A 26,979-nucleotide genomic window follows, 5' to 3' on the forward strand; every position below is an offset into this window, starting at 1 on the left:
TTTTCTTTATTTTCTTTGATTTAATTGTAACCGGATCTATAAAAGACCGGATCTTTTGTAACTCAAAAAGTTGTAACTCAAGATGACAATTATCTCATTAATGAAGAAAGCAACGGTTTTCCACGCGAACAGGAATCAAGAACAGAAGCCATTCCAAAGTCCCGTTATACCGACTGAAGGTTGGGACAATCATATCCAAAGTATTCCAGACTCTTCTATAAAAGAACGAGTGGCAAGTACAAAGGCGTGCTTCTTGTGGCGACCGGTGTAGATGCAAATGGCGGTTTATTTCCTCTAGCATTTGCAGTTGTGGAGGTAGAGGATACTTCTAGTTGGAAGTGGTTCTTTGAACTTATATACAAGTGGATTCCTAGTGTTCGTGCGCCCATATTAATTACTTTTATCTCAGATAGGATGAAAGGAATTATAAGGGCATTACATGAGGGTTTTGGTGCACCACATCACCATCGATATTGTTTGAGGCATATAAGAGATAATTTTAAGAAAAAACACGGTGAGATTAATTTGCAAAATCTTTTGTGGCAAGCTGGGTGTGCAACCGATACATTAGTGTATGAACATTGTAGAGAGAAGATCAAGTCTTTGTCATTAGATGCACATAATTGGATTGAACATAACTTGAAGCCTCAATTCGAGCATCGATGGGCATTATGTAAGGATGAGGGTGTGCGGTTTTGCATGATGACAACTAATTGCTCCGAGAGCTTTAACGGCGTTCTTAAAGGAGCACGAGCTATGCCAATACAATCATTGGTTGCAAGAACGTTCTATAGGCTAAACTCATACTTCAACAAAAGGCGTGAGGACGGTGTAGACTGGACAACGCGTTACACACCAAAGAATGAGTCTATTTTGCATAGAAGAATTGAGGCGGCAAGATTATGTCAAATTACTGTATTCAATGACAATGAATGGCAGGTACAGGATTATGATGGTATCTACACCGTTAAACTGTTTGATGTTGATTGCACTTGCACATGTAACATACCACAACTTCAAAAAATACCTTGTGCACATGTTCTTGCGGCTTCCTCCAATCAGCCGGGTGGTGCGAGAATTCCATATAATCGGTATTGTTCACCATGGTATTCAACAATTCATTACCGAAAGACATACAGTGAGAGTTTTCATCCACCCGATGATAGTCGGTATTGGCCCGAATATACTGGACCACGACTAATTCCACCTCAATACAAGAGACAAGCAGGTCGACCACGATCTGTACGAATTAGGGGAACCATGGATCAAGGACGAGAAGGAATTGTCAAGCATAAAAAATGTAGTCTTTGCAAACAACCGGGACATACTCGACCTCGTTGTCCAGCTAGACTCAATAGATAGCAATTAATTGGTAATAATTGACATATTCAAATTGTGATTTATTTTAATGTAGACAATATAATTAGTCGTGGATCGGTTATTGATATGTTATAATTGTATGTGCAGGTATATACACCATGGAGCCTGGACCGACGAGTGATGAGGTCCTATATGACCAGCCTCGACACCGTTCACATGTTATATCTTTTACAGAGGTAACTAAGTTTCTTATAATTTCAATATTGCATTCTTATAATATTGTATTCTTATATATTCATTTGCTTTACAGAGAGGCCCGGATATTGTTATGGTTGATCATAGCCTCAGCCATAGCCGTTGGCATCTAGAGGATGAGCGCATAATAGCAGCTGTAGGACGGGCCGGCTTCTTGACATGTTCAAAGCTTCGTTGGATGAGGCTCGATTGGCCCCTACTCACCGCTTTGATAGATAGGTGGAGGCCGGAGACCAACACTTTCCACTTCCGAATGGGAGAGTCTACTATTACGCTACAGGATGTAGCTATGATACTTGGTCTCCGCATAGATGGTCCGTGCGTTACCGGCAGTGATAGACATTTTTGGCCGGACAAGTGTGAGGAGTTGTTAGGTGTAGCTCCAGAGTCAATGCCTGGAGGAAATATTAAATTGAAGTGGCTAAAAAATACCTTCTCGGTGCCGTTGCCTTTTGATGCGCCGCCAATATTGATTGAGCAACATGCACGTGCATACATTATGCACATGATCGGTTCAATATTATTTCCAGATTCGAGTAAAGATAAAGTGCATGCCAGGTATCATTTTTATCAGTATTTACAATTATGTCTGTTGATTTAGCTTATTTTGATAACTTGAAATGTTGTGAAAATGCTAGGTGGTTACCACTTATCGGGGACTTGGACACGTGTGGTGCGTTATCGTGGGGTAGTGCGGTTTTGGCGTACCTATATAGAGAGATGTCTAAGGTTGCATTCATGAAAAATAGTGACCTCAAAGGGTGTCTCAGCTTACTGCAAGTATGGGCATGGGAGAGGCTGCATTTGAAGCCGAGACTATGCGTGAATTTACAATTAGACGGACAAATTCCACTAGGATGCAGGTATTATATTTTTTAACGTAGTAAATATAATTGTAGTTATTCATTTGGTACTGAATTTTGAAACTAACACAGATGGAATGTCCAAAAATGTTTTGACGAGACCCCGGCGAGACAGTTAGATTTCTACCGAAATGAGCTTGACCGCATGAAGATTTTTCAGGTATCATTTCTATAAAAACGAGTTTTTTCTTCTATATATCAACTTTCGTTTTAATGATATGCAACAATTATATGTAATACTCTGTAGATGGAATGGGAGCCCTACACCCCATTTCTCGATCATCTACCCCCGATATGCACAGAATACCCAGTTATATGGAGAGCCAGAGTTCCTCTAATATGTTTCGAGATAGTAGAAATGCATGTACCGGACCGCGTGCTTCGACAATTTGGTCTTGCACAACATGTTCCACAAATTGTTGAAAAAATAGAGAGGAAGGCGAAGAAAGGAGGCCAACAAAAGGAATGGCAGCTGAGCATCAAAATTATATACACAGATGGAATGATAGACATTTTTGTATTGTTGAGCAAATCGAGCCAACTCCCCAGGAATCAGATTACTACACTTGGTATTGGAGGATAACTAGAAGATGGATACTCCATGCGACCACATCCCCGGTTGAGTTGCAAAGAGGATATGTGCCTCGGGGTATAGATGAGAGAGAATTAGTAAGTATTTTTAAATTTATTTTAAGTTTATTTTTATTAGAATTTTTCAATATTGCTAAATTATGTTTTTTTAAAATTTGCAGGTATCAGCAATAGATGATGTTCAAACCATTGCAAATAGTGGCTTGGAATTGGCTCGAGCAGGTAATATAGAATTAAATATAAAATTTACATATTGTAATTTGAATTTTAAAGTAATTTTTGCACTTCGGATTTTTTTGAATTATCTCTCGCAGGTACATATCCCGAAGCACAGAAACATGCATCAATATATCAGTCGATAATGCAGAGGCTTCACCAAGCCTTACATCGAACTCATGAAGACCTTCATGATGGACGAGAAGTACCTCAATTAGTATACACACGTCAACAACGACACAGACGAGGACGACGCAGAAACGACAATGAAGCTGGGCCTTCCCAACGTGTTGACGACGGAGCTGGACCGTCACAACCACAAACGCAACCGGATCATGAACTCATCGAAGGTCGGGATAGAGGAGGCCGAAGACAAAGGAGGAGGAGAAGAGTTCTTGGATGTATGTAAGCTAATTGGTATTGTTATATAAATTACAATCCTATTTTGATATGTACATTACAAACGTATTTCGGGACAATAGATGGTTTTTGGATTTGTAGCTGAGATTGTGGTGTGACTTATTAGATTTGTAAGTGGGTTTGTGGCGTGATTTGTTGGATTTGGATTCGTAAGTTTGTGGCGTGATTTGTTGGATTTGGATTCGTAAGTTTGTGGTGTATTTTATGATTTTTAGATTTGATATGTGTTTATACAGGGAATTGACATGAGTTTGTACAGGGAATTGATATATGTGTTTATGCAATGGTGTAATTTATGATTGTTGCGTTTGAAATATGCGTTTGTACAGGGATTATCCCGTAGCAGAAATGCATGCATAGTGTATGTACAGGAAATGCACGGGACTGCTAGTCCCGTGCATTTCATTGCGCCCAGGAATTGCACGGGACTAGCAGTCCCGTGCTCTTGTTTTTGGCAGAGACAGCAGGCTCTGTAAAATGCACGGGACTGCTAGTCCCGTGCATTTCTTTTTTGCAGACCTTCGTTAGTCTCTGCAATAAACACGGGACTGCTAGTCCCGTGTTATTCGCAACTGCCCCGAAATACACGGGACTAGCAGTCCCGTGTATGTCGTAAAAAATCTTCCGCAGCAAAACCGACCCTTTTCAAAAGAAAAGGGTCGGTTTTGCTATTTAAATTTCGATGAGGTCGGTTTTGCTATTTAAATTTTGAAATCGGTTCATTTTGAAAATTTGTCCTTTCAAATATAGCTCTAGACTTTTCAACTTATCTTTGATGATTCTATCACATAATTTAAATTTTCATCTTCTTCTATGTAAGTTTATGACATATAATAAAAGGTGAGCAGAACTTCCCCAGCACAGAGCAGTTGCTGAGGTCTGTGAAAAAAAGAAAGAAAGAAAAGAAAGGGGCAAAAAAACTGTGGTGTCAATCTTACAGAGCAGAGTACGAAGAGCTCGATGCCGGCACATGCAAAGAATGCTACGAGGAGGCGAGCGAGACGGAGGAGGAGCTGAAGCAGGAGATCGAGGACCTCAAGTCCAAGGTGGCCTTCCTCCGCCTCAACTCCCCCCTCAACAACCACCACCTCCTCCACTCCGCCGCTAACATCCTCCTCCACACCGTCTCTGACTCCCCAGAAATCATGTCCGCCTCGTCCTCCTCCGCCGCCCTCACTTCCACCCCCGCCGTCCTCGCTCACTGTGCCGTTCTGGTACCCACTACACAACTCACTTTGATTGAAATTTAAGGCATAATTGTTGTGATTCCGTAGAATTAGGGCATCACGCTGTGATTCAATTTGAGCGTCATTTGTGATTATACTATGTGTCTATAATCAAATAAGTCTATTTGACCGAACGTGTGACGTAGCACAAGGTTAAGTAAAAGATTAGATTTTTCTTCTCTTTCCTTTACTGTTCCTCAAGTCAGGGCTTGATTCATTGAGTTTTGGGTAGGATTAGGGCATCTTCTCGATTAATTAACTATAGTTAGGGTGTAACCTGACTGGAGAAGGGAATATATGGTACGCTATCTATATTGTAGCATTAGAGCGTAGGCGTAGATTGTAGAGATTCTCATTGTTTAGTTTTTAGATAGATGTTAATGTAGGGTTTGATCTGTAGTTTAGCTATGTTCTTGTCTATTATTATTATATGCTGAGCATGTAACTAAATTTGTTCTGGACTCATAGTTTGCTTAAATTAGTCTATGGATTGATCTACAAAGAATATACAAGTTTATGAATTCATAAATAATACTTACTCAAAGATGAGATTTTTTTCTTCTTCTTCATTTCTTCTTCCTGTTCTTCTCTGTCTCTAACCTAAATTGAAACTCAGCCTATTGTTTATGCTTGAATAGTCATGATTGTCATTTTTGCCTAGCCTTCAGCCACGAGATGCTTGGAGGGAAGGGGGCTTCTGTTAGCTCCCACTATCAGCATAAAAACCGAAAAAGGCTCTTATTTTTTTATTCAGGCCCATGATTAAGAATCTTGAATTCGTCATCTCAGTCTAAAGGTTTGAATTTAACAACGTTAGCTAGATTAAGAGATTCTAGATTGACATGATTTTTGATGCAAACTAGAAAGGGAAGAAAAATAAATTTTATCTTAGACTCACTTCTTTCCTTCTCCTCTACTTCATTTGACCTCTTTCGCTCTCTCTCCATTTTGCTTTCTTTCTTAGCGCAGCTGAGAACAAGGTGTTTGCCCCTTCCTATCTTATGTGAGGTTTTTATTTGAGTGACCAATTAATGTAAAATTTTGGCCTATAGGTTTTGCTTGGAAAACCAATAAAAACCCATATTTGGAAATCCCAAACACGTAATACTTGCATAAAACCTACATGCATTTTTCATAATACAAATTTTTCAGTTTTTTCAAAGAAATCTTCAATTAATTATTAAATTTATTAGGTAAGATTTTAAGTATTAACAAATCTTCTCTTAAGAACTGGGTTGCTACAGGATTGCTTCAGCGAGTAATAAGAGAAAAGGAATTTACAGCGACAAGAAGAGAAGTTGTAGAACTTATGAAATTATGTTGTGGACAAAAGGTTCAGAGTTTGAACATAACATATCTAAAGAAACCTAGAGGTGCAATCATTAAGGTGTCGAAACAGTTTAAGCAAATTATTAGCTTCATGGATATTCATATGCTTGATGGCTGGACTTCAGTTTGTTTCTTCACATGCAACTTTGTTAGGCTAAATATTCAGTCCATTGTAACTGTACAACCTTAACTTATTCAACCAAATTTATAGATTGTTGATTGAACCGGAATACAAATGCCTATTAATTCAAGGGTCAATTTAGTTTTGACAATTTTAGTTTTTCTAGACATGACGCCTACAGATAGATTAAGGTTTCCTACAATTACATACAGTCAGTTAACCCTAATTGTCTTAAGAATGTAGATGTAAATATTATAATGGATGCTAACACAGTGACGTAGCCAGAAAATAGAGCTTGAGGGGAGCACTCTTATTACTTCTCTTAAAAATATTAAAACAATTACATTGATAATCACAATTAACAATATAAATTATATTTTTGACGTAAAATATAGTCTCAAACTCGACAGCAAATGTTATATAAGAGTACCCCCAGGTCCAAAAGAATAATTAAAGTTAATAAAACCAGGTCCCAAAGAATAATGCAATTAAGCATAAAACAAATATATTTACAAACTAACTTGATGACCTGCCATTTCGTGAAATTATTACATAATTGCCTTATTACTAATAATATCAAAATCATCAAATTTGATTTGTTGCTAAGCAGTCATTCACATTGATTTTACATATGATTAAGCATTTTAGCTTCCATGATAGTTAAAAATAGTCTCTCAACATTTGTAATTGCAACGATAAAAATAGCCTTTAAGATTTTAGCTTGATCTTTAGTTTGCAACGGGAAATTGCTTATCGGGCTAGAAAGCAAATGTGATAACAAGTCTTCTATGCTTTCTGAGGTTGTTATAACGGCTAATGGAAGTTGGACTTCTTATTCATCAGTTTAAATTTATAAATTAGTTATAAAGTTCTTACATTAAAGCCTTTAATTCTATCCTTTTCGTTTTACCCCTACCTAAAGATGAATTTGTTAGAGATTATTCTCTAATCGTAGATTGACATTTATTTGTATTGTTCAAGATAAGCTCATAAAGATATCTGTTGTGTTTATATAAGGCGTATTAGAGAGTTTGAGCATAAGGCTAAGAGTCAAGGATATTCGATATGCCAAAGAAAATTTAACTTTTGAGTGCACCTTCCATGGAGATGTTAATGAACTTCAAATTTTGGTTTTGGAAGATAACACATAGGAGTTATGTGGATCGAGTCTCTGGGGGGAACCTGACCCCTCCCCTCTAACCTCCTCCCTTTGCCCATGGTCCTACACTTTATAGCATGTCGTGAGGATGTTGAGGTCAAACTTACCACATAATAAGGTCAGTGTTCTCGAGTCCTTATAGATCAGGTTCATCAAAACTACTGAATAGACCGTGGAGCAACTTATAGTGCAGTACCAGTATAATGAGTAGCTCTTGGTTAACTCGGGTCTGGATGCTAATATTTTTATTTTGGTTCTTATATATTAGTGTGATTATAATAATAGTTAGGTAGTCGAAGAACCTATATCGATACACCCACATTTACTTGATAATTATGAATGCCATTGACCCTGGTATCATATCTGCATCCAATAAGATACGGCTATCATGAACCATTTGCCACTAATATTTCCTCTTATGCCTTTATGAAGTGGTAGCTTCTTTTGATCCTCTGTACTCATAATTCCTTATAATTTATCAATATCTAACATATCTATCATTTATTTTATTTTGCTCCCTTTCTCTAATTGTGTTGGAAATGAGAATATATTATAAAATGCTCACGTCTTGTGATTAAGCTTGTGCTTAGCACGTTTCTGGTTGATTGTTGTGAACTTGTGATGCTAGATCTTATATTCATATGTTAAGGTGGTATATTAGAGCTTAGGTAGAAATTCATACAGAAGCATAAATGGAATAAAATCACTCAGGTCCAAGTAAATATCTTAGAGGTATATTCATTTTGAAATTGAATAAAGAAATATTAGATAGTGATTGTTAGAAAGTGAACATTGAGATGGATGATATTGAGTTTCATTAATAGGTAGTCATTTAAATGTTAACTCAATCATTCTTCCTCTAATACTCTCTTTTCGGTGTGGATGAAGTTATGTTGAGGTCAGGAGAAATTAGCTCACAGACGTGGGAATTGGCTAATTTTAAGATTGCTTTACGAATCTAACAATAAGATATTAATACTTCTTAATTAAGTCTAGACTCAATAAGATACTATTTTTTAAATTAAGTCATCTTCCTCTTCTCTAAGAAAACCATAAGAACGACCTTTGTGAACTTTTTAAACACCATGAAGCGCCAGCTTCCTAGCGTATTGATGTGTCTTGATACCTTCTTCTTGCTAAAAAATTTGAGATCGTTTTGAAGGTGATAGCAGTCTTGGTGGCTCCATTTGGAGCTTAGCATTAGATATAATTACATATGTCACAACAACACAAGATATGTCTATCATCAGATATAATTACATATTGAATTATTACTAGAAGAGCATGGATAACGACCTCGTGTTCACAGTGTCATCTTCAAAAGCAGCATAGTCAATCATCAGTAGAAGTACATGGAACTATATTTGGTCACTTAATCACCCATTATAGGTGATATCATCGAGATTTGAATGTTTGGAGAAATATTAATTCTAACATCTTGCAAATAGGTTTTGGTATGAACTTAGTTACAGTGGTGAATTGTTTTAAACATTTTTTATTTTCATTTTTTTACGTATTAATTATCAAGTTAAGAGAATAATATGTAGTTGATTGACTACAATTTGTTGATATAGTCATGTGGGTATAAATTTGTGACATATACAAGTAATTAGGAGAAATTAGCTGTAACTGATAGATTTTTTTCCCTCTTAAGTGTATCAATTTATAATTATAAACTTTTTAATTTATTTAATTTTTCGATTCATTAACACACTCATATGTTGATTAAAATGGTTGTTCATCTCAGAGAAAAATGTTTTGGCAGCAATAAGTGGGTACCTACTATTTCACTTTGACAACTCAGAGTTTACTAATTTTTAACTTTAACACCCCCAAAGTATTTTTTTTCAATATTTTGATATCCCACGGTTTCAATCGTATTTTAGTTTCATACCCCAAAAGTACTTTTTAACACTACGATATCCCAAGGTTTCAATCTCATTTAGCTTTGATAGCCACATCTAGATTCTGTTAGATTTTTTTGTTAATTTTCTAGTTCTGTTTTAGCAACTGGGCAAACTGGATCTAAATGTATCAGATGCTAAAAGCACCATAAAAATTAAACAAAAGATCTAACGCTTTGATAGGGTATCAGAGTGAAATATGATTAGAACTTTAGATGTTAAAATATTACATGAATACTTTGGGTATCAAAGTAAAATTGGATTCAAAGTTTGGGGTATCAAAGTGTTAAGAAATACTTTAGCTTATTGAAGTAGAAAGATGTAAACTTTAGGATACCAAAGTGAAAATTATCATTTTTGTTTTAGCTCATCCTCTAATAATATTTCAATTTTAAGGATTATTCGGTATTCAACAAGCAAATTTTCCTCTCTGCAAATGTATCCTCTAATAATATTGTTTTCAGGGTTGATCTTTGAACTAACATATTTTTGTTTTTTCTTTCTTTGTATAGGTTGTGTAGCTTGAATGAGAAACTCACTCTCAACTTAGGGATGTAATGTTAGTTTATTATGGATGCAGCTAACATTGAATAAAACTAAACCATATTTGTGTGTAGTTGCATAATTGTTTTTTTTATGTAAATGATAGTTCATTGCTAGATTTTTGTTGTTTGATCGATTTGTTTCTTTTTGTCGAAGTTACATTTTGGTGAATTTGCTCATTTACATTTGTTTTTTGTGAAGATTGTGGTGAAGGCGATGCTGATAATAGACTCTTGTATAAGCAGGATGCTTGTACTACTGTTGTGGAGTTAATCTCTACTCTATGTGAAGTATAAGTGTGTACTTCATAAAAATATTAATATTAATGTACGTAGCATTAGTTGACCTTCAGAGGTTTCCCCTCATATGGTTCCTAACATTCATCACGTGCAACACACGTTTTGCATACTAGTTATGGAATACAACCGAATGGCGAATAGAGGATTCAAGTTTTAAACTTCCACCAAAATGTACAATGTTCTAACCGAATGAGCATGGTAAAATTTTCTAAGATAAGATACTAAAATAATAACTATTTACTATTGCTAAATACTGTTATTTTTTCTTTAACTTTAGTACATAGTATATATTATATAGTATATATGTTATGTTCGGATTGAATATATCTTTATTAGTGTATACTCTAAGGACCTGTTTGGTAAAGGGTTAAGGAAGAGGTGATGCAGCATAAACATATACCAAAAAGTTGCAAGTGCACAACTAATCAGGTTATAGTATAAAAAGTTATCGATCCCACGAGGAAGGTGTTTTGTAGGAAAAAAATATAAATCGGTTCTTATGTTGTGTGTGTGACAAATAGGAGTGAAGAATAAGTGTAATTGTGGAGAGATGGAGAGAATGAAAATGATTGTGTAAATGAATGTGTTTGAGAGTGGATGTGAGTAAAAATAAATGTGATCAACAAGGAAAGAAAGAAGAATGAATAAGATCGAGAAATAAATAAAAATCAAGAATGAAAATAAAATTCAAGAGAGTAAAGATGGTGGATTCAATTAAAGATATGGGTAATCTAGAATTGAATCTACTTCTTAGAAAATGGTGATTCCCTATAGGGTTCTAGCTTAAAGGCGAATCAAAAAAAATAAAAATGAACAAAAAGAAAAACTAAATCTAAGAGGGTTCTAGCTTTAAGGTGAATAGTGCAAGAAATTAAAATCTAACTACAAAATAAATTATAAAATCTAAACTATAAAATAAATTGTAAGAATTAAATACAAGAAAATAAATCTATTCTATAAGCATGAAATAAATCTAATATATAAGCATGAAATAAATCTAAGGCAAGAGGGTTCTAGCCTCTTGGCTATTTAAACAAGAAAATAAAATCTAACTACAAGCATGTAAATAAATCTAAACTACTACGCAATAAGAAAAGAAATAAAAAAGAAAATAAGAAAAACAAACCTCCAAATTAATCTTCATCTCCATCTTCATCATCTAACAAAGAGAAGAAAAATTTAAAGTAGTGAAAAAATTATTTTATTAATTGTAACAAAAGTTATAAATTTAAAAGACCTTCTCACTTAAGAGTGGCCCTCCTCTCGAAATGGAGTTATAAAAATTTTCATACCTCTAACCCCTCACTCTCTACCCCTATTTACAGTAAACATCAGTGAATGAGAGCCCTTGGATCAAAATCTTATCCAAAAACCATGAATTTTAGCCTTAGATTTGTAACAGAATGACGATGACATCGATAGAGGTATCGATGCTGGCATCGATGCGGGGTGCGCTGTAATTGCAATCCGTAGCTTCTTCTTCTTTTATGCTTTGGGCTTGGGCTTCTTTGGCATTTCTTCTTCTTTTGGGCTTTCATGCTTGAGTTCTTCATTTAATTAGTGGGCTTTGTTGAGAGAAGAGATATTAGGCTTTTATTTTTGATTAACCTGTAATTAAAGATAAAAATAATTATCAGTGATAAATTTATTCATATAAACTAGATAATAAAGGTATAAAATTATAATAAAATGTGATTATCAAGAGGTATTAAAAAGAATGATTAATATAGTTTGCCCATTCGATGATCCGAATGACTAAATTATTAATCTGTTATATAAGTTTTATTTTAATCCTTATGATCATGTTTAGTGTTTGGAAATAATAAGGATTTTAAAAAAAATTATAATTAGAGGGATTAACTCTTAATCCTTCAAGATAGGAGTATTAGTAAACCTCTCATTTTAATAAGTCAACTCATTTTAATCCCTGTAGAATGGTTAGCTTAATCTTTCTGTATTTTTCATGGTTGGCAAATTATAGAGAGTTAACTCACTTTAACATTTGTGTAGATTTTTTGTGTTTGGCATCGGTGAGTTAAGAAGGGGTTAAGTCTCCTTAACCCCTCACTTAACTCTTTGCCAAACAACACCTAAAGGAGAACCAAAAGACCTTGAATTCCCTACAACTTGACACACTAGCTTTTTCTTTACAAATTTTTTCGTCATATGTACTGTTATAAATAGCGATAAATAACTCCGCAATAGCGGCGCTAATAGCGTTAGCGGTCCCTTCCCGCGATGTTATCGCTCGCTAAGCTATCGCGCAATAGCGGTGACATATTATAAAATATGTATGTTCGCAAAAGCGGCTAATAGTATCATAACGGTAAATAGTGAGCGATTACATTCAAAATTTGCTTTTTGACTGCTATTTAAAAGTGGTTTGAGGCTTATTTTTTAAAAATTAAACTCAACCTTTGACCATTGAATTCCACCGTCTCCTGTGATTTTCAGCATACTCCTGCCACCTCTCATAGCTTCTGGCACCTACCTTGATACTTCCTCTCACCTCCTTCACCGTGAGCTCTTCTTAGGACAGTCTTGTCACTGCTAAGCTCTTCTTCTCGAAGATGACGACTTTTGACTCCTCTAGTCATCTTCGGTATTACGTGATGATTACATATCTATTTCATGTTTAGGATCTTTTTAAATCATCCAATATGTACATTTAGATTTCTTAGTTTTTTCTTTATTTTTTTAGTATTTATACATATATAAATTAGATTGCTATTTGACTTTGCACTTTTACCGCTATTTTACCACAATAGCCCGAAATAGTCTTAGCGATGCCTCACCGCTATGCGACGCTATCCACTATTGATAACCTTGGTCATGTGTACATCCTTTTGCACCATTGGTATACTTCTAATCCAAAATTTAAATATAACTTTAAATCTAAACCATCTATTTCAAACAATCAAGCCAAATCTCTCTCCTATCATCATCAATTACATTACCAATAAATCTCGGTTAAATAAATTTCTAAAAATTATGTTACCAAAAGAAATCGGTGAGATCAATTTTCAAAAATTACCAAAAAAATAAAGAAAATACCGCTCAAAGTTTCAATCAAGATTACACCGTTCATCTACACCATTCTAATTTGGTAGTTACTACAAATTAGGTAAAAGATTTCTATTAACAAATTATCACATTTGTATTTGAAAATTCAAAAGCAAAATGGTAACTGCCCCCTTAATCACCACCCTCTCACACTAAAACACTCTAATTTTTTTTATTTTGTCAATTTATGGCAAGAAAAAGGTAAAAAATAAGAAAGAACAACGACTTCATCTTCTTCAAATCCGACTAATGAAAATCTGGTACCGTCGCTAACGTTGCATCAGACCAATGTAGATGAAGAATAAGACAATGTGAAGCAACTCAATGAGTGATTCACTATCTGTTTATGTGACGCTACTATTTTCACACATGGCTGCGGTCCAAGGTGAACCTAGATATGTCAAACCTGCTATGCACCAACACTGTGCAACAACACGTTTCACCATCATAGTAATATCTCTCTAGTGGAATCAACAACAAGTGTAGGTATAAAACAGGAAAAATAAGGGAAATAAATACATTAGATATGATGTAGAAACAAATATCTAATAAATATAATCATGTCTCAACTGAATAAACTGAATACAACTAAAGTTTGAAATAAATGTAAAGTGTCTCAATATGAGTCAACGGAAAATAAACTAAGGCATACAATATTTATAAGATGAATACAAAACTCTAAATGCCCGAAAGAAAATATCAACTATGGTGGAGTCTCATCTACTAAAAACATGTGATAGCGACTATGTTGGAAGTTTGTCATCCTGTGACTATTGGATACTCTGAGCTGCTGCTAGAAAGGAATTGAAAAATAAAAAGAGAAACAACAAGAGCGTCAAAGCGCTACAGCAAGATCATCTCCATCTGCTCTCAGGGAAAGGGCTTGTCACGCCCCGCTTCCCAAAATACCAGGGAATCGGGACGCGAGCAAGCCCGCGACGTATTAGACTGAGGAGAGATAAGTGCTAGACCTCTTCTTCTCAATCTAATATGCTAAGCGTCTGGAAATAAAATAATCCGAAGTCACAGGTCCCCGATCACACATAGCAAGAATATAAAGACAACCCAGAATAAAAATAGACATATCATCAATGGTAAATCATCCCAGACATAAAATACGGGTCAAACATACCCTTATACAAATCTGAACAAATGAATACTAAAGAGATACAAAATACACTGATCAAATAGAAATGGAATGTAGTACAAAAGAAAACTGAGGACCAATAGCTAACTTTGGCTTCTTCTTCTGCTCCATCCGCTAGGCACTCCTGCTGAGAATCCTCTGGCTCCTGATGATCTCCTAGCTGAACATGTTCTCCTCCTAAGTCTGACGTACACCAGAGAAAACAGGTGTACGTCAGGTGCATGACGCACGGCAAGACCCGACCCCACAAAGAAAATAGGAACGGTCGAATGACCAATGCAATAATAATAATAATAATAAATAGAAACATGCAGCTGGAATACTAACAAGCTAGATGCAATCCATCACTAGAGTATAACGATCATAAGAATCCATAATCATCCACGTAACAAGGACATACCCCTAGATAGAATTAATACTTAAAAATCTACAACTCGAGACGTAGTACGTCGAGCGAAATAATCCAAACAAGGAAACCCTCATGTATATACCATATGTCTCAAATTGTAAATAATTAAATATTAATCCCGATCTATGTATGAAAAGAACAACACCGGTCTACATCTCAACAAAACTAACAAAGTCCATCATAAAGCACGCAAGCAGATTATTCTTGTTTTACATGTTATTTGAATTGGGGAAGAATATTTTGATGTATATAATCGGGTCCCCGTAAAGTCGTCCGGGGGCCGCCTTCAAGTCAAGTATTGGCCCTCTGGCCCATGTACATAACACTCACGATATCACGATAACAAGAAAGCGCTGTGCCCGTTTATATACATGTTATATTCTCCGTCCAATTCCCCTTTATAACCCCATGTTTGTCATATTAATTAAGCAACTGTACATGAAATATTATGCACTAGCCACGGAGTTACCGCGGAACGACTTCTGTAAAACTATGAACATAACTGTGACTCGTAACACGTCCGATCAAGAGTGCATCGTCTAGTCAATGCTATAATAATAATAATAATCAAGGAAACCTCATACCGGGATATCGATATAAAGGGTATAGCCATGCCGTGAAAGCACGCTTATAAATCATACTTTTAACAGGAGTCGTCTCCATGTACAGTCTCTCCTATTGGATAACAACAGGTGATAAAACAACGCTTCCAATCAGCAGTATTCATGTCAAGACAATCTACCCCGAGGATAATATATATCAGACTAACTAATCTAATTAATTACTCATAACTAATGCTAAAAATTTAATGACCAGTTTACATAAATAATTTTTACGATAACTAATCACTTAAAAAATAAAATAATCAAGGTTCGGGATCTTGCCTGCGAGACCCGGTGGGGTCTGCGGACGCAGGCAGACGGTGCATATAGCGGACCAGCGATACGACGGATCTCAAGCGACGGTCTGTGTGGGTGCTGGACTGCGTCGGCAAAGCTCGTCGAACAGGTGGTGTGGCGAAAGGAGACGTAGAGCGGCCCGGCGAAGTGGTTGAGGAAGCTCGCAACGGAGTTTGTAGTGGTCGCTGGTGGTGGGCGCGGAAGAGATGGGGGTGATGAGCGACGGAGCAGGGGCGGACTACCGGTCGGAGACAGATCGACGGCGGGGAATCGGGGATGACGGCGGATCTAGGCAGAGGTGGTGGCCGTTCGACGGAGGCGGCAGGTTAAGGGCCGGTAACAGGCGCGGCTATGCGGGGAGGGTGCGTGCGTGCGGGGTGCAGTGCCTGCGGGGTGTGCACGGCGAGAGTGAGGCGGTCAAGGCGGGCAGCTGAGTTCGAGCCGGGTTCGTCGAGTTTGAGAGGACGACCTAGATCGGGGAGCGCTGGAGGAGGTGAAGGTGGCGACGAGGAAGAGGGGCGGTCGGAGCTGGGGTCCGCGGTCGTCGAGAGCTCGAAACAGGGCGGAGATTACGAGGCACGGCGGACATCTTGACGAAGCTCCGTGAGCGCGGCCGGTGAGGTGGCAGCGCCGGCCTGGTCGGGGTCGACCAGAGGCGGCGAGCGCGGTGATGTAGGACGGTCGTGGGGAGGTGAGTACGCATGATGGTGGTCAGCGTGGAGAGGCGGAACACGGGCAACGTCGACCAACAGAGGCGGGGTTCGAAAGGAGAAAACGAGAGAGAGAGAGACGGCGGGGTGAGATTGAACAGATAGAGGGTGTGAGGTGGTTTATATATATTAGTACGTATAATAGTCAATTAGGTTAGGGTTTAATGATTAAATATTAAAAATAAAATAATACGGTACCACTAAAATTTGTTAAACTAATTGGCGAATAATTATCTAGCCAATAAAAACGTAGCTTACGTTGAGTTATATACAGACAGTTGTTTACGAAATATGAACAAATACTCATATTGTATAATTAACCAAGATAATTAATAATAAAAATATTTCTAATATAAATTAAAATTAAATAATTATGTGGATGAATTCCGTCCAGTAAACAACGTACATGTTATACTATACGATAGATATATATGTAACAAAAAATAATACAATAGAATTATATAGCAAAATCCTAATATATAATACTAATGTTATTGATGTGAAATAATTGTAATAATATCTGAATAAACACAATAAATTATTTAAAAATAATACGGTGATAGGTAACCGGATATACAACACAAGTTAATTATACGAAATTTTCTGCATACAATAATTTTAAATATCAATAATCATTAAATAATATAATATTTATTTTTAAAATCATAGAAAATCAAGAAAAATACAATTACTATTTTAAAAATAATAATTAAATATTTAAAATATTGAAAAATTATTTTAATTAGTATTAAAATTTCACGGTCATTACAGGGCTACTAGATGTGATGGGGGCTCTATCTATTAAGTATAGTATACCTGGATCATTTACCATATATCTAAATAGAAATTAATATTTAGAAACCTACAACATGAGACGTAGTACGTCGAACGAAATAATCAAAATAAGGAAACCCTCATGTATATATCATATGTCTTAAATTATAGATAACTAAATATCAATATCGAATTAAGAATAAACAATCTAAATAGAATTAATAATTAAAAACTCACAACACGAAACTGGTACGTCGAGCGAAATAATCCAAACAAGGAAACCCTCATGTATATACCATATGTCTCAAATTGTAGATAACTAAATATCAATACCAAACTAAGATTAAACAATATAAATAGAATTAATAATTAGAAACTCACAACACAAAACTGGTACATCGAAAAATTATGAATTGCTAATTATCAATACCAAACTAGGAATAAAAGAAAGCAATACAAGGAAGTAAAATCATCATAAATATCTGACCAAAAATATCTCCCACTTTCCTTTGGAAGATAATATAAATAACAGTATATAATCTCGTGTACCCACAAGAGTAAAGTACATCGGTCATATATATCTCAGCGATGAGTCATGTTCATAACGACGTCCACCAAGACTCAGGCTATCAGATAATTATCACAATATAAATCCTTACAAAGTTTATAATTCATCGTATTATCATGCGGGACGGACTACCAAATCGACATCCTAATAGTGTACATGGCTCATTAGTCTCATTGCATCAACGTGCGGGACAGACTACCAAATCAAGGCATCCTAGGTATACGGCTCACAAGCCTCATCGCATCTACGTGCGGGACGGACTACTAGATCAAACATCCTAAAACCCGTCTCAATGGCCTGTACTGATAGTATATCGATGTACTATCCCAAATAGTACTGAGTGGTGTTCATCAACGATATCCGTACATGTATATTTATGTGGTTTTAATTAATTATTACCCATACATGATCGAAACAATACTTGCCTTTATTGATCTCTAAAATTGGAATCCATATTCGTTCCTGATCTCCCAAAAGCCAAAATTCTCTCCCTCTTTTCTTCACTTTTCTTCCTCTCTCTCTCTCTCTCTCTCTCTCTCTCTCTCTCCTCTCTCTCTCTCTCTCTCTCTCCCCCCCCCTTCTCTTTCTTTCCCGTTGTGTGAGGAGAGTGAAGGGGAGGGGTGCTTTTATAAAGTGAGATGAGGGGGTAGGTGGCACAGTATAGGTGAGGTTAGGTGTGAAAGACCCTAAAGGGGGGTGGATAGGGTTTATACTAATCTAATCTGATTTTATACCAATTAAAAACTTGCTAATAAATATCCTAGCAAGTTAGATATGCAATACTTAATATGCAAGGATATACTAATAACACAAGGGTGAAACAAATAAATATAAACAATATAGTGGACAAACTAAATAATGAGACAATGACGATATGAGCAATTAGCACAAATATAAATGAACGCCAATGCAAACTCAAACATAATCAAATGATTACGAAATTCGGACCTTCCGTCCTACGTCTCCGCTCCCCACTGCCGAGGAGAAATTCACTACACAACCGAGTTTTTAACGCTCACCCGAATAACATTTACACCTCACACTCGGTATTCTAGCTCACCGAAAACTTTACAATCAACCCTCTTGTAATCACACTCTACACTCTCTAAGTGTTGGTCTCTAGCCCGTGTCTCTCTAAAGTGCTTGGATTTATAACCTCTCCCTAGGCTTTATTACTGATGCCACTCCTCTTGGGACGACCCCGTCTCTCACCACGCACTCCTCTTGGTGTACAAGTGTATTACAAAGTGATCTACATAATGAAGGCTCAAATACAATAATTTATTCTCTAATATGGATGAGAACACAAATAAGCTCACTCTTAAGACACAGCCCTACAACCCAAATATACTATGTATGAAAATACTAAAGCTCAATGGTTGTGTGTGTAAGTAATGAGTAAAACAAATCTTAACTCAATATAAATTTAGCTTTAATAAAAATGATTAACAAACAAATAAATATAAAGCTAGGAAGAGTTTAGGAAAACTTCTCTACAGATCAAGAGTGAGTGAGAGAATGGAATGAAGCTCAAACACCAAAGATTATCTCCTCTTGATCTTGTGAAAATCTCTTCACAAATGAGAGAATGGAATGAAGCTCAAACACCAAAGATTATCTCCTCTTGATCTTGTGAAAATCTCTTCACAAAAACTTGAAACAAACACTAAAAAAACACCAAAGATTATCTCCTCTTGATCTTGTGAAAATCTCTTCACAAAAACTTGAAACAAACACTAAAAAGAAACTTAAACCCTTGTTAAACTTTTGTAAACTTGTATAAATAATTTTCTTGGTTGGTTTTAGGTCTGAGGTATGAGGGGTATTTATAGAGACCCCAAAACACAAGAAAAATAAAGCAAAAAGACCAAAAAAAACCAAAATAGACAAAAGCTGAAAAAAACTAGCCGTTATAACATCAGTCGACTTGCGGGTTCGATCAGTCGACTGATGAGCTGACTGTTACAGGCAGCTCACAGTTCATCAGTCGACTGAAGACCTCGTCAATTGATTGAAGATCTCATAAGTTGACTGAATAAAAAACAAAAACTTTTTACAATTCCAGGCGATTTCTTCAGTCAACTGAACACTTACATCAGTCGACTGATAACATAATATCAGCCTATTTAAAACAATAAATCTGATTTTTAAACATCTTTTAAAAATAGCAAATAAATTTAGAAAAATATAAAACTTTGAGAAATAATTGTAGACATGATAATAAACATGTTACAGAAAGAATTTTTGGAATAACACTCCCTAAATGAGAAATCTCTTTATTTTGTAAAAATATCCAAAACATGAAAATGTGATATACTTGAAATATGATGTTTTGACATAAACCAAAGTTTTGAAAACTCTTATATGACTTTATAGAGTTGATAAAATGTATGAACTATTGTTTTAAAGTCTATAACCCAAAACACAATATATTTCCAAATATAATAAAATATGAAACATATGAATGTGTATATGAATATATATTTGTTTCATATCTACAGAACTAAACCAAAATAACTTAACCATATGAAAACAAACATGTATATATATAAATATGTATTTGTTTCATATTTAAACTTGAAAATCAAAAACCAAAACATGTGTATATATATTTATGACTATATATATAAAACCCAAATACGTGTGTGTGTGTATATATATGAGCTTAAAGTATCTACACATAAGTATAAACCTAAAACTAAATTACCCACGCTTGATAGATCTTCATTGAAGCTCTTCTTGGTAAATTTTGTGGATGAAGCTTAAACTTGGATCTTGACTTGAATTGCATTGCTTCATACCGATATTCTGTCAACTTTCATTGGATATGATCGTTGAAGCTTAATTCCATCCATCCTCCAACTTCATTGTTTGTCTAGAATAAATAAGAAAACACAAACACTAGACAAATAATATTAGTTGTAAATTATTTGTTAAAACATCATCAAAACAAAAAGGCCAATGATCTCCCCCTTTTTGATGATGATAAATAATTTACATGAAGAGTATATAAAATATACAAATAAAGCATAATACTCATAAATATAAATATACTCACATATTTCTCCCCCTTTGGCAACATCAAAAAATAGAGATATAAAAGAAATTAGAAAGCGAAAGTTCCCCTACCTATAAGCATGGTGAGTATAGAAACAAATAATAGGGAATAGCCCCCTATCAAAAAGCCTTAATGAAAATATGCAATGAGGACCAAGACAAAACATATGTGAGCAATCATAAATTAAAAACATGCTAAATATCACTCACATACAAAAAGATTATGAGAACACATATAGATACATCATTATGGAAGAGTGTGCCACAAAACAAAAAAAAAAACCATAAAAACCATGTGAAAATAGATTTATGAAAACAATTGAAAGAAAAACATGAGAATCAAGAAAAAAGTTTTCAAATAAAAACAAATCACTCAAATAAAATCATAAATCAAGATTTAAATCATAAAAACAAAATTTTTTCAAACCAAGAAATAAAAAAAAATAAAAACATTAAAAATCTTGGTTTAAAAAATCAAATTTGTTTTGGTACCCAAGTATTCTTAGTACCAAAAGGTTTAAGGACATGACCCCTATTATTTAAACTCAAAGCCCTAGGGTTATGAACCTGTTTCGGCGCATGTGGTGCACGAACACAGTTAAAACAAAAATTATGTAAATGACCCTTCCGGTTGTAATAAGTGCAATGAAAGGATTGAAATGGTTTGTGTTGACCAAAAACTTGTGCAAGAGGAACATTTACAAACATAAATGGTCTTTTAAAATTGTTTTGCAAATGTGAAACATTATTAAACAAACGTGGTTTATTTGAAGAATTTGGTAAAATTGAACATTTTCTTAAATCAAAACAAAACTTTGCCAAATGACCAAATCTACAACAAAAATTATATTTATACATACTAGCATGCTTATGATGAGCATGTGAATGTGTATGAGTAGATGATAAAGCTTGATGAGATGCACAAGGAACATTAGCATTCTTAGATTTTTGTGCATCATAGCAAAATTTAGCTAAATGATATTTACGGCTAATAGAGTACTTATAAACTTTGCTATATATGTGTGCATAGTGAGTGGATGATTTTGACTTATTTGCACTAGACCTGGCACACATATTCATAAGCTTCTTATGATTATTAATGCATGTTTTTAAAGTTAAATCTAAAGATGAAATACGTTTATTCACACGATTCAAATCTTCATTGTTAGACACATATGCATTTGAACTAGAAGTAGAACATGTATGGTTATTCTTAAAAGAATCAAATTCATTTCTAATGGCTTCTACCTCTAGCATGGCATCAATCTTAGTATGAGATAGGCTAGCAAAAGAATAGGTCAATTTTTCATTTTCCAAACTCAATAAATCATTGTTTTCTTTTAATGTTAAATTCTCTTTAGCAATGACATCAAGTTTAGAAGCTAGCTTCTCATGATCAGATTTCAATTCTACATTCTTGCTTTTTTAATTTATAAAATTATGATGCAATTTTTTGTAGGCTTTCATTGATTTCTCATATGCACATGCGAGATTAACCATAGATGATTTACTATCGGGTTCAGACTCACAAACCTTACTAGGGCTATCGCCTAATGTTCGTGTGCATGATGATGCTCCATACTCACTTGAAGAAGAATCCTCAAAACTACGTCAGATTTCCTCCAAGTTGTCTTGATGTGCTTCTATAAATTTCCATAAATTGTAAGCACTATCAAAATGAACAAACTTGTTAGAAACGATGAATCAAAAGCGTTATGCATAAATTCTAACAAAAGCTTATTTATGGTAAACATTCTTTGATCATTTTTATTCCACTTGGATTTCTCCGTAGTGGGTATAATATAAGCTTCATCTATAATATCCCATAAATCAAAATGTCTAGAACTAACAAATATATTAAATCTAGAACACTATTAGTCATAGGGGAAATTATCTATTCTAGGAGCAACATTAGGATCATAGCCTAAACAAGGTGCACAATGCATGTCCATAATATCTATATATATGTAAGCAAGATAACAATAAATCTCAAAACTAGGTTAGCACAAAAAGATAACTTGGATCTTTAACTCAAGGCGAATAAACCTTAAATCAAAGAGCATCAAGTTCTGATACAAAGTCCTTAGATGGGGGGGGGGGGTTGAATAGGGTTTATGCTAATCTAATCCGATTTTATGCTAATTAAAAACTTACTATAAATATCCTAGCAAGTTAGATATCCAATACTTAATATGAAATGATATACTAATAACACAAGGGTGAAACAAATAAATATAAACAATATAGTGGACAAACTAAATAATGAGACAATGGCGATATGAGCAATGAGCACAAATATAAATGAATGCCAATGCAAACTCAAACACAATCAAATGATCACGGAGTTTGGACCTTCCGTCCTATGTCTTCATTCCCCACTCACGGTGAGAAATCTACTACACAACCGGGTTTTCAACGCTCACTTGAATAACGTTTATACCTCACACTCGATTTTCTAGCTCACTAAAAACTTTACACTCAATACTCTTGCAATTACACTCTACACCATCTAAGTATTAGTCTCTAACATGTGTCTCCCTCAAGAGATCGGATTTACAACCTCTCCCTAGGCTTTACTACTGATGCCACTCCTCTTAGTGAAAGTAACCTATCCTGCTCTGATACCACTAGGAAAGAACTCTAGAGGGGGTGAATAGGATTTTTGCTAATCTAATCTAATTTATGCCAAATAAAAACTTATTAACAAATATCCTAGCAAATAAGATATGCAATGAGATATATGCAATGATAAGCAATATAAAAAAGGGTAAACAAATAGTGTAAACAATATAGTGGACAAACTAAATAATGAGATAATGGCGATATGAGCAATGAGCACAAGTATAAATGAATGTCAATGCAAACTCAAACATAATCAAATAATCACAGAGTTCGGACCTTCCGTCCTACGTCTCTGCTTCCCACTCCCGGAGAGAAATTCACTATCACACCGGGTTTTTAACGATCACCCAAAAACGTTTACACCACACAATATCAGTTTTCAATGCTCACCGATCTGTTGGCCTTCTTGTTTTGATGTTGTTTAACAAATAATTTACTTCTAATGTTGTTTGTCTAGTGTTTGTGTTTTCATATTTATTCTAGGCAAACAACGAGTTAGAGGTTGGATGGATTGCGTCACAACGATCATATCCAATGGAGGTTGGCGGAATTGTGGAGTGAAGCCTACGCAATTCAAAGTTAAAGATCAAGTTCAAGCTTCATCCTCAAGCGTACCAAGTCGAGCTTATTGAAGATCAAGATCTAGCTTAGGTAACTTAATTTAGGTTTTATATTATGGGTGTTAAGTACCTTAAGCTCAATATCATATACACACACGCATTTGGTTTCTATGTATATATATAGTTATTAAGCTCAATATCATATACACACACGCATTTGGTTTCTATGTATATATATAGTTATATATATACATGCATGGTTTTGGGTTTTCATGCTTACAAATATGAAATTACATATTTCATATTTATTATTGTGATTTGGTTTAACTACTTAGATATGAAATAACTATATTTTCATATACATACTCATATGTTTCATTTTCTATTGTATTTATAAAAATATTGTATTCTTAGTTTTTGGACTTAACAATAATCATATACATATCTTATTAAGTCTACATAATCATTGTGCAAAGTTTCAAACATGGTTTAGCCAAAATTAATCATATACATATCTTATTAAGTCTACATAATCATTGTGCAAAGTTTCAAACATGGTTTAGCCAAAATATAAAAATTCACATGTTTACATTTACATAATCATTGTAGCATGTTTATTATCATGCCTACAATCATTCCCTAAAGTTTTATATTTTTTGGAATTTATTTGATATTTTTAAACAGTGTTTTAAAATCAGCAAACAGTTTTTCAAAACCAGTATTTTATGTATCAGTTCACGGTCGACCGCCACGGTCGACCGCGCCTGAGTCTTTTGCATAGTAGGGTTTGTATAAATACCCCCTTTTACCTTCAGCTCTATACACAACAAGAGAATGTTTTAAAGAGTTTTAAAAAGAGTTTAAGTTTGTTTTAAGCTTGTTTAAGGGTTTGGTTTATGAAGAAAGTTTTACAAGAGCTTGAGGAGATTATCAATTGTATTTTGAGCATTCAATCCATCTCTCTCTCTTGTCATCTAGAGTATTTTTCCTAAACTCAACTCTAGCTTTTATTTATAATTATTTGTTGATTATCATTTCTATTAAAACTAGTTTTATATTGAGTTTAGATTTAATTTTATCTCATTGTCACACACACTCACTTGAGCTTATTGTATTTGCATACATAGTATATTAGGGTTGTGAGAGATTGTAACTTTGAGTTGTGCTTAATTGAGTTCTCCCCTTGTATGAGAGAACAAATCATTTATTGTTACATTGTGAGATTGTAAGGTTTTTGGTGAGCTAGAAAACCGAGTGTGTTGTGAAGTTTTCAGTGAACTAGAAAACCGAGTGTGTTGTGAAGTTTTCGGTGAACTAGAAAACCGAGTGTGAGGAGTAAACGTTGTTCGGTGAGCATTGAAAACCAACACTGTGAGGTATAAACGTTATTCGGGTGAGCGTAGAAAACCCGATTGTGATAGTGGATTTCTCCCCGGGAGTGGGGGGCGGAGACGTAGGACGGAAGGTCGGAACTCTGTGATTATTTGCTTGTGTTCGTGTGTGCCTTGGCGTTTATTCTTATTTGTGCTCATTGCCCATTTCGCCATTGTCTCACTATTTAGTTTGTCCCTATCTAGTTTAGATTATTTACCCTTATGTTGTTTATATATCCTTGCACATACATTGCCTATATCTTTTTATTTGGATATATCTTATTGTTCATATTGCTTATCCTAGCTCATATATATTGTTGTATTTCATACTTGCTAGGATAACTTGTTAATTAATTTTAATTAGCATAAACTCAGATTAGATTAGCATAAGACCCTAATCACCCCCCTCTATGGTCTAACAATTGGTATCAGAGCTTGGTGCTCTTTGATTTAAGGACTAATCGCCTTGAGTTAAAGATCCAAGTTATCATTTTTGTGCTAATCTAGTTTTGATTGCATTTGTATCTTTCTTGCATATTTTTACAAATTATGGATATGAATGATGTATCTTGTTTAGGCTATGATTCTAGTATTGCTCATAAATTCAATGTTTTCCCCTATGCTCAATGGTGTTTTAGATTCAAATTATTTGTTCAATCTAAAAATATCGATTTATGGAAAGTCATTGATTGTGCTTATATTGTGCCAACGTTAGAGAAATCCAAGTGGAGCAAACATGATAAAAAGATGTTTATTATGAACAAGCTTATGTTAGAATTTTTATTAAATGCATTTGATTCATTATTGTCTAACAAGCTTGATTCTTTTGATAGCACTTATACATTGTAAAAATTCATAGAAGCACATCAAGGAGACTTGGAGGCGATCCGATAATCTTTGGAGGATCCCGCTTCAAGTTCAAAAGGAGCTTCATGCACACGAGCATTAGGCGATGGCCCTAGTGAGGTATACGAGTTCGAACCCGATAATGATTTATATAGTAATGAACTTGCTTGTGCTAGTGATAAATTATTGCATGCCTACAAGAAATTGCAAAATGATTTCATTAATTTACAAAGCAAGCATAAAAATTTGAAATCCGATCATGAGTCTTTAACTTCTAAGTTTGATATTATTTCTAATGAAAATATGATCCTTAAAGAAAACAATGAAAAATTAAAATCGGATCATGATTCTTTGCTTTTAAACTTTGCTAAGTTAACTCATGAAAAAGATTATGCCATATTAGAAGTAAAGAACATACAAAATGATACTGCTTCTTTTATAAATAACTATTTATGTTCTACTTCTAAAAATGCATGTTCATCATAAGCATGCTAATGTGTATCATTGTAATCATTGTGGTCGTTTTGGTCATTTAGCCGAATATTGTTTTGGTTTGAAAAAGAAATCTCATTTGCCAAATGCTTCTAGTAGACCACATGCTTTTAAATGTGATGTTTGTGGTAGATATGACCACTTAGGAAAGTTTTGTTTTGATTTGAGGAGAGTTTCCCCTTTGCAAAATAATTTTAAAGAACAACCTATGTT

The 26,979-nt window shown here is 34.8% G+C and overlaps 1 protein-coding gene across 1 annotated transcript; it reads left to right on the plus strand.

Moving 5' to 3' along the window:
- Window positions 1,606-3,654, plus strand: LOC109839189 (serine/threonine-protein phosphatase 7 long form homolog). Its single transcript, XM_020407618.1, has 6 exons — window positions 1,606-2,133; window positions 2,214-2,438; window positions 2,511-2,598; window positions 2,686-2,955; window positions 3,191-3,251; window positions 3,344-3,654. The coding sequence occupies exons 1-6, from the start codon at window positions 1,649-1,651 to the stop codon at window positions 3,652-3,654; spliced, it is 1,440 nt and encodes a 479-aa protein (XP_020263207.1). The 5' UTR covers window positions 1,606-1,648.

The sequence above is a fragment of the Asparagus officinalis genome, chromosome 4 (assembly GCF_001876935.1).
Source record: "Asparagus officinalis chromosome 4, Aspof.V1, whole genome shotgun sequence".
In the NCBI taxonomy this organism is placed as follows: domain Eukaryota; kingdom Viridiplantae; phylum Streptophyta; class Magnoliopsida; order Asparagales; family Asparagaceae; genus Asparagus; species Asparagus officinalis.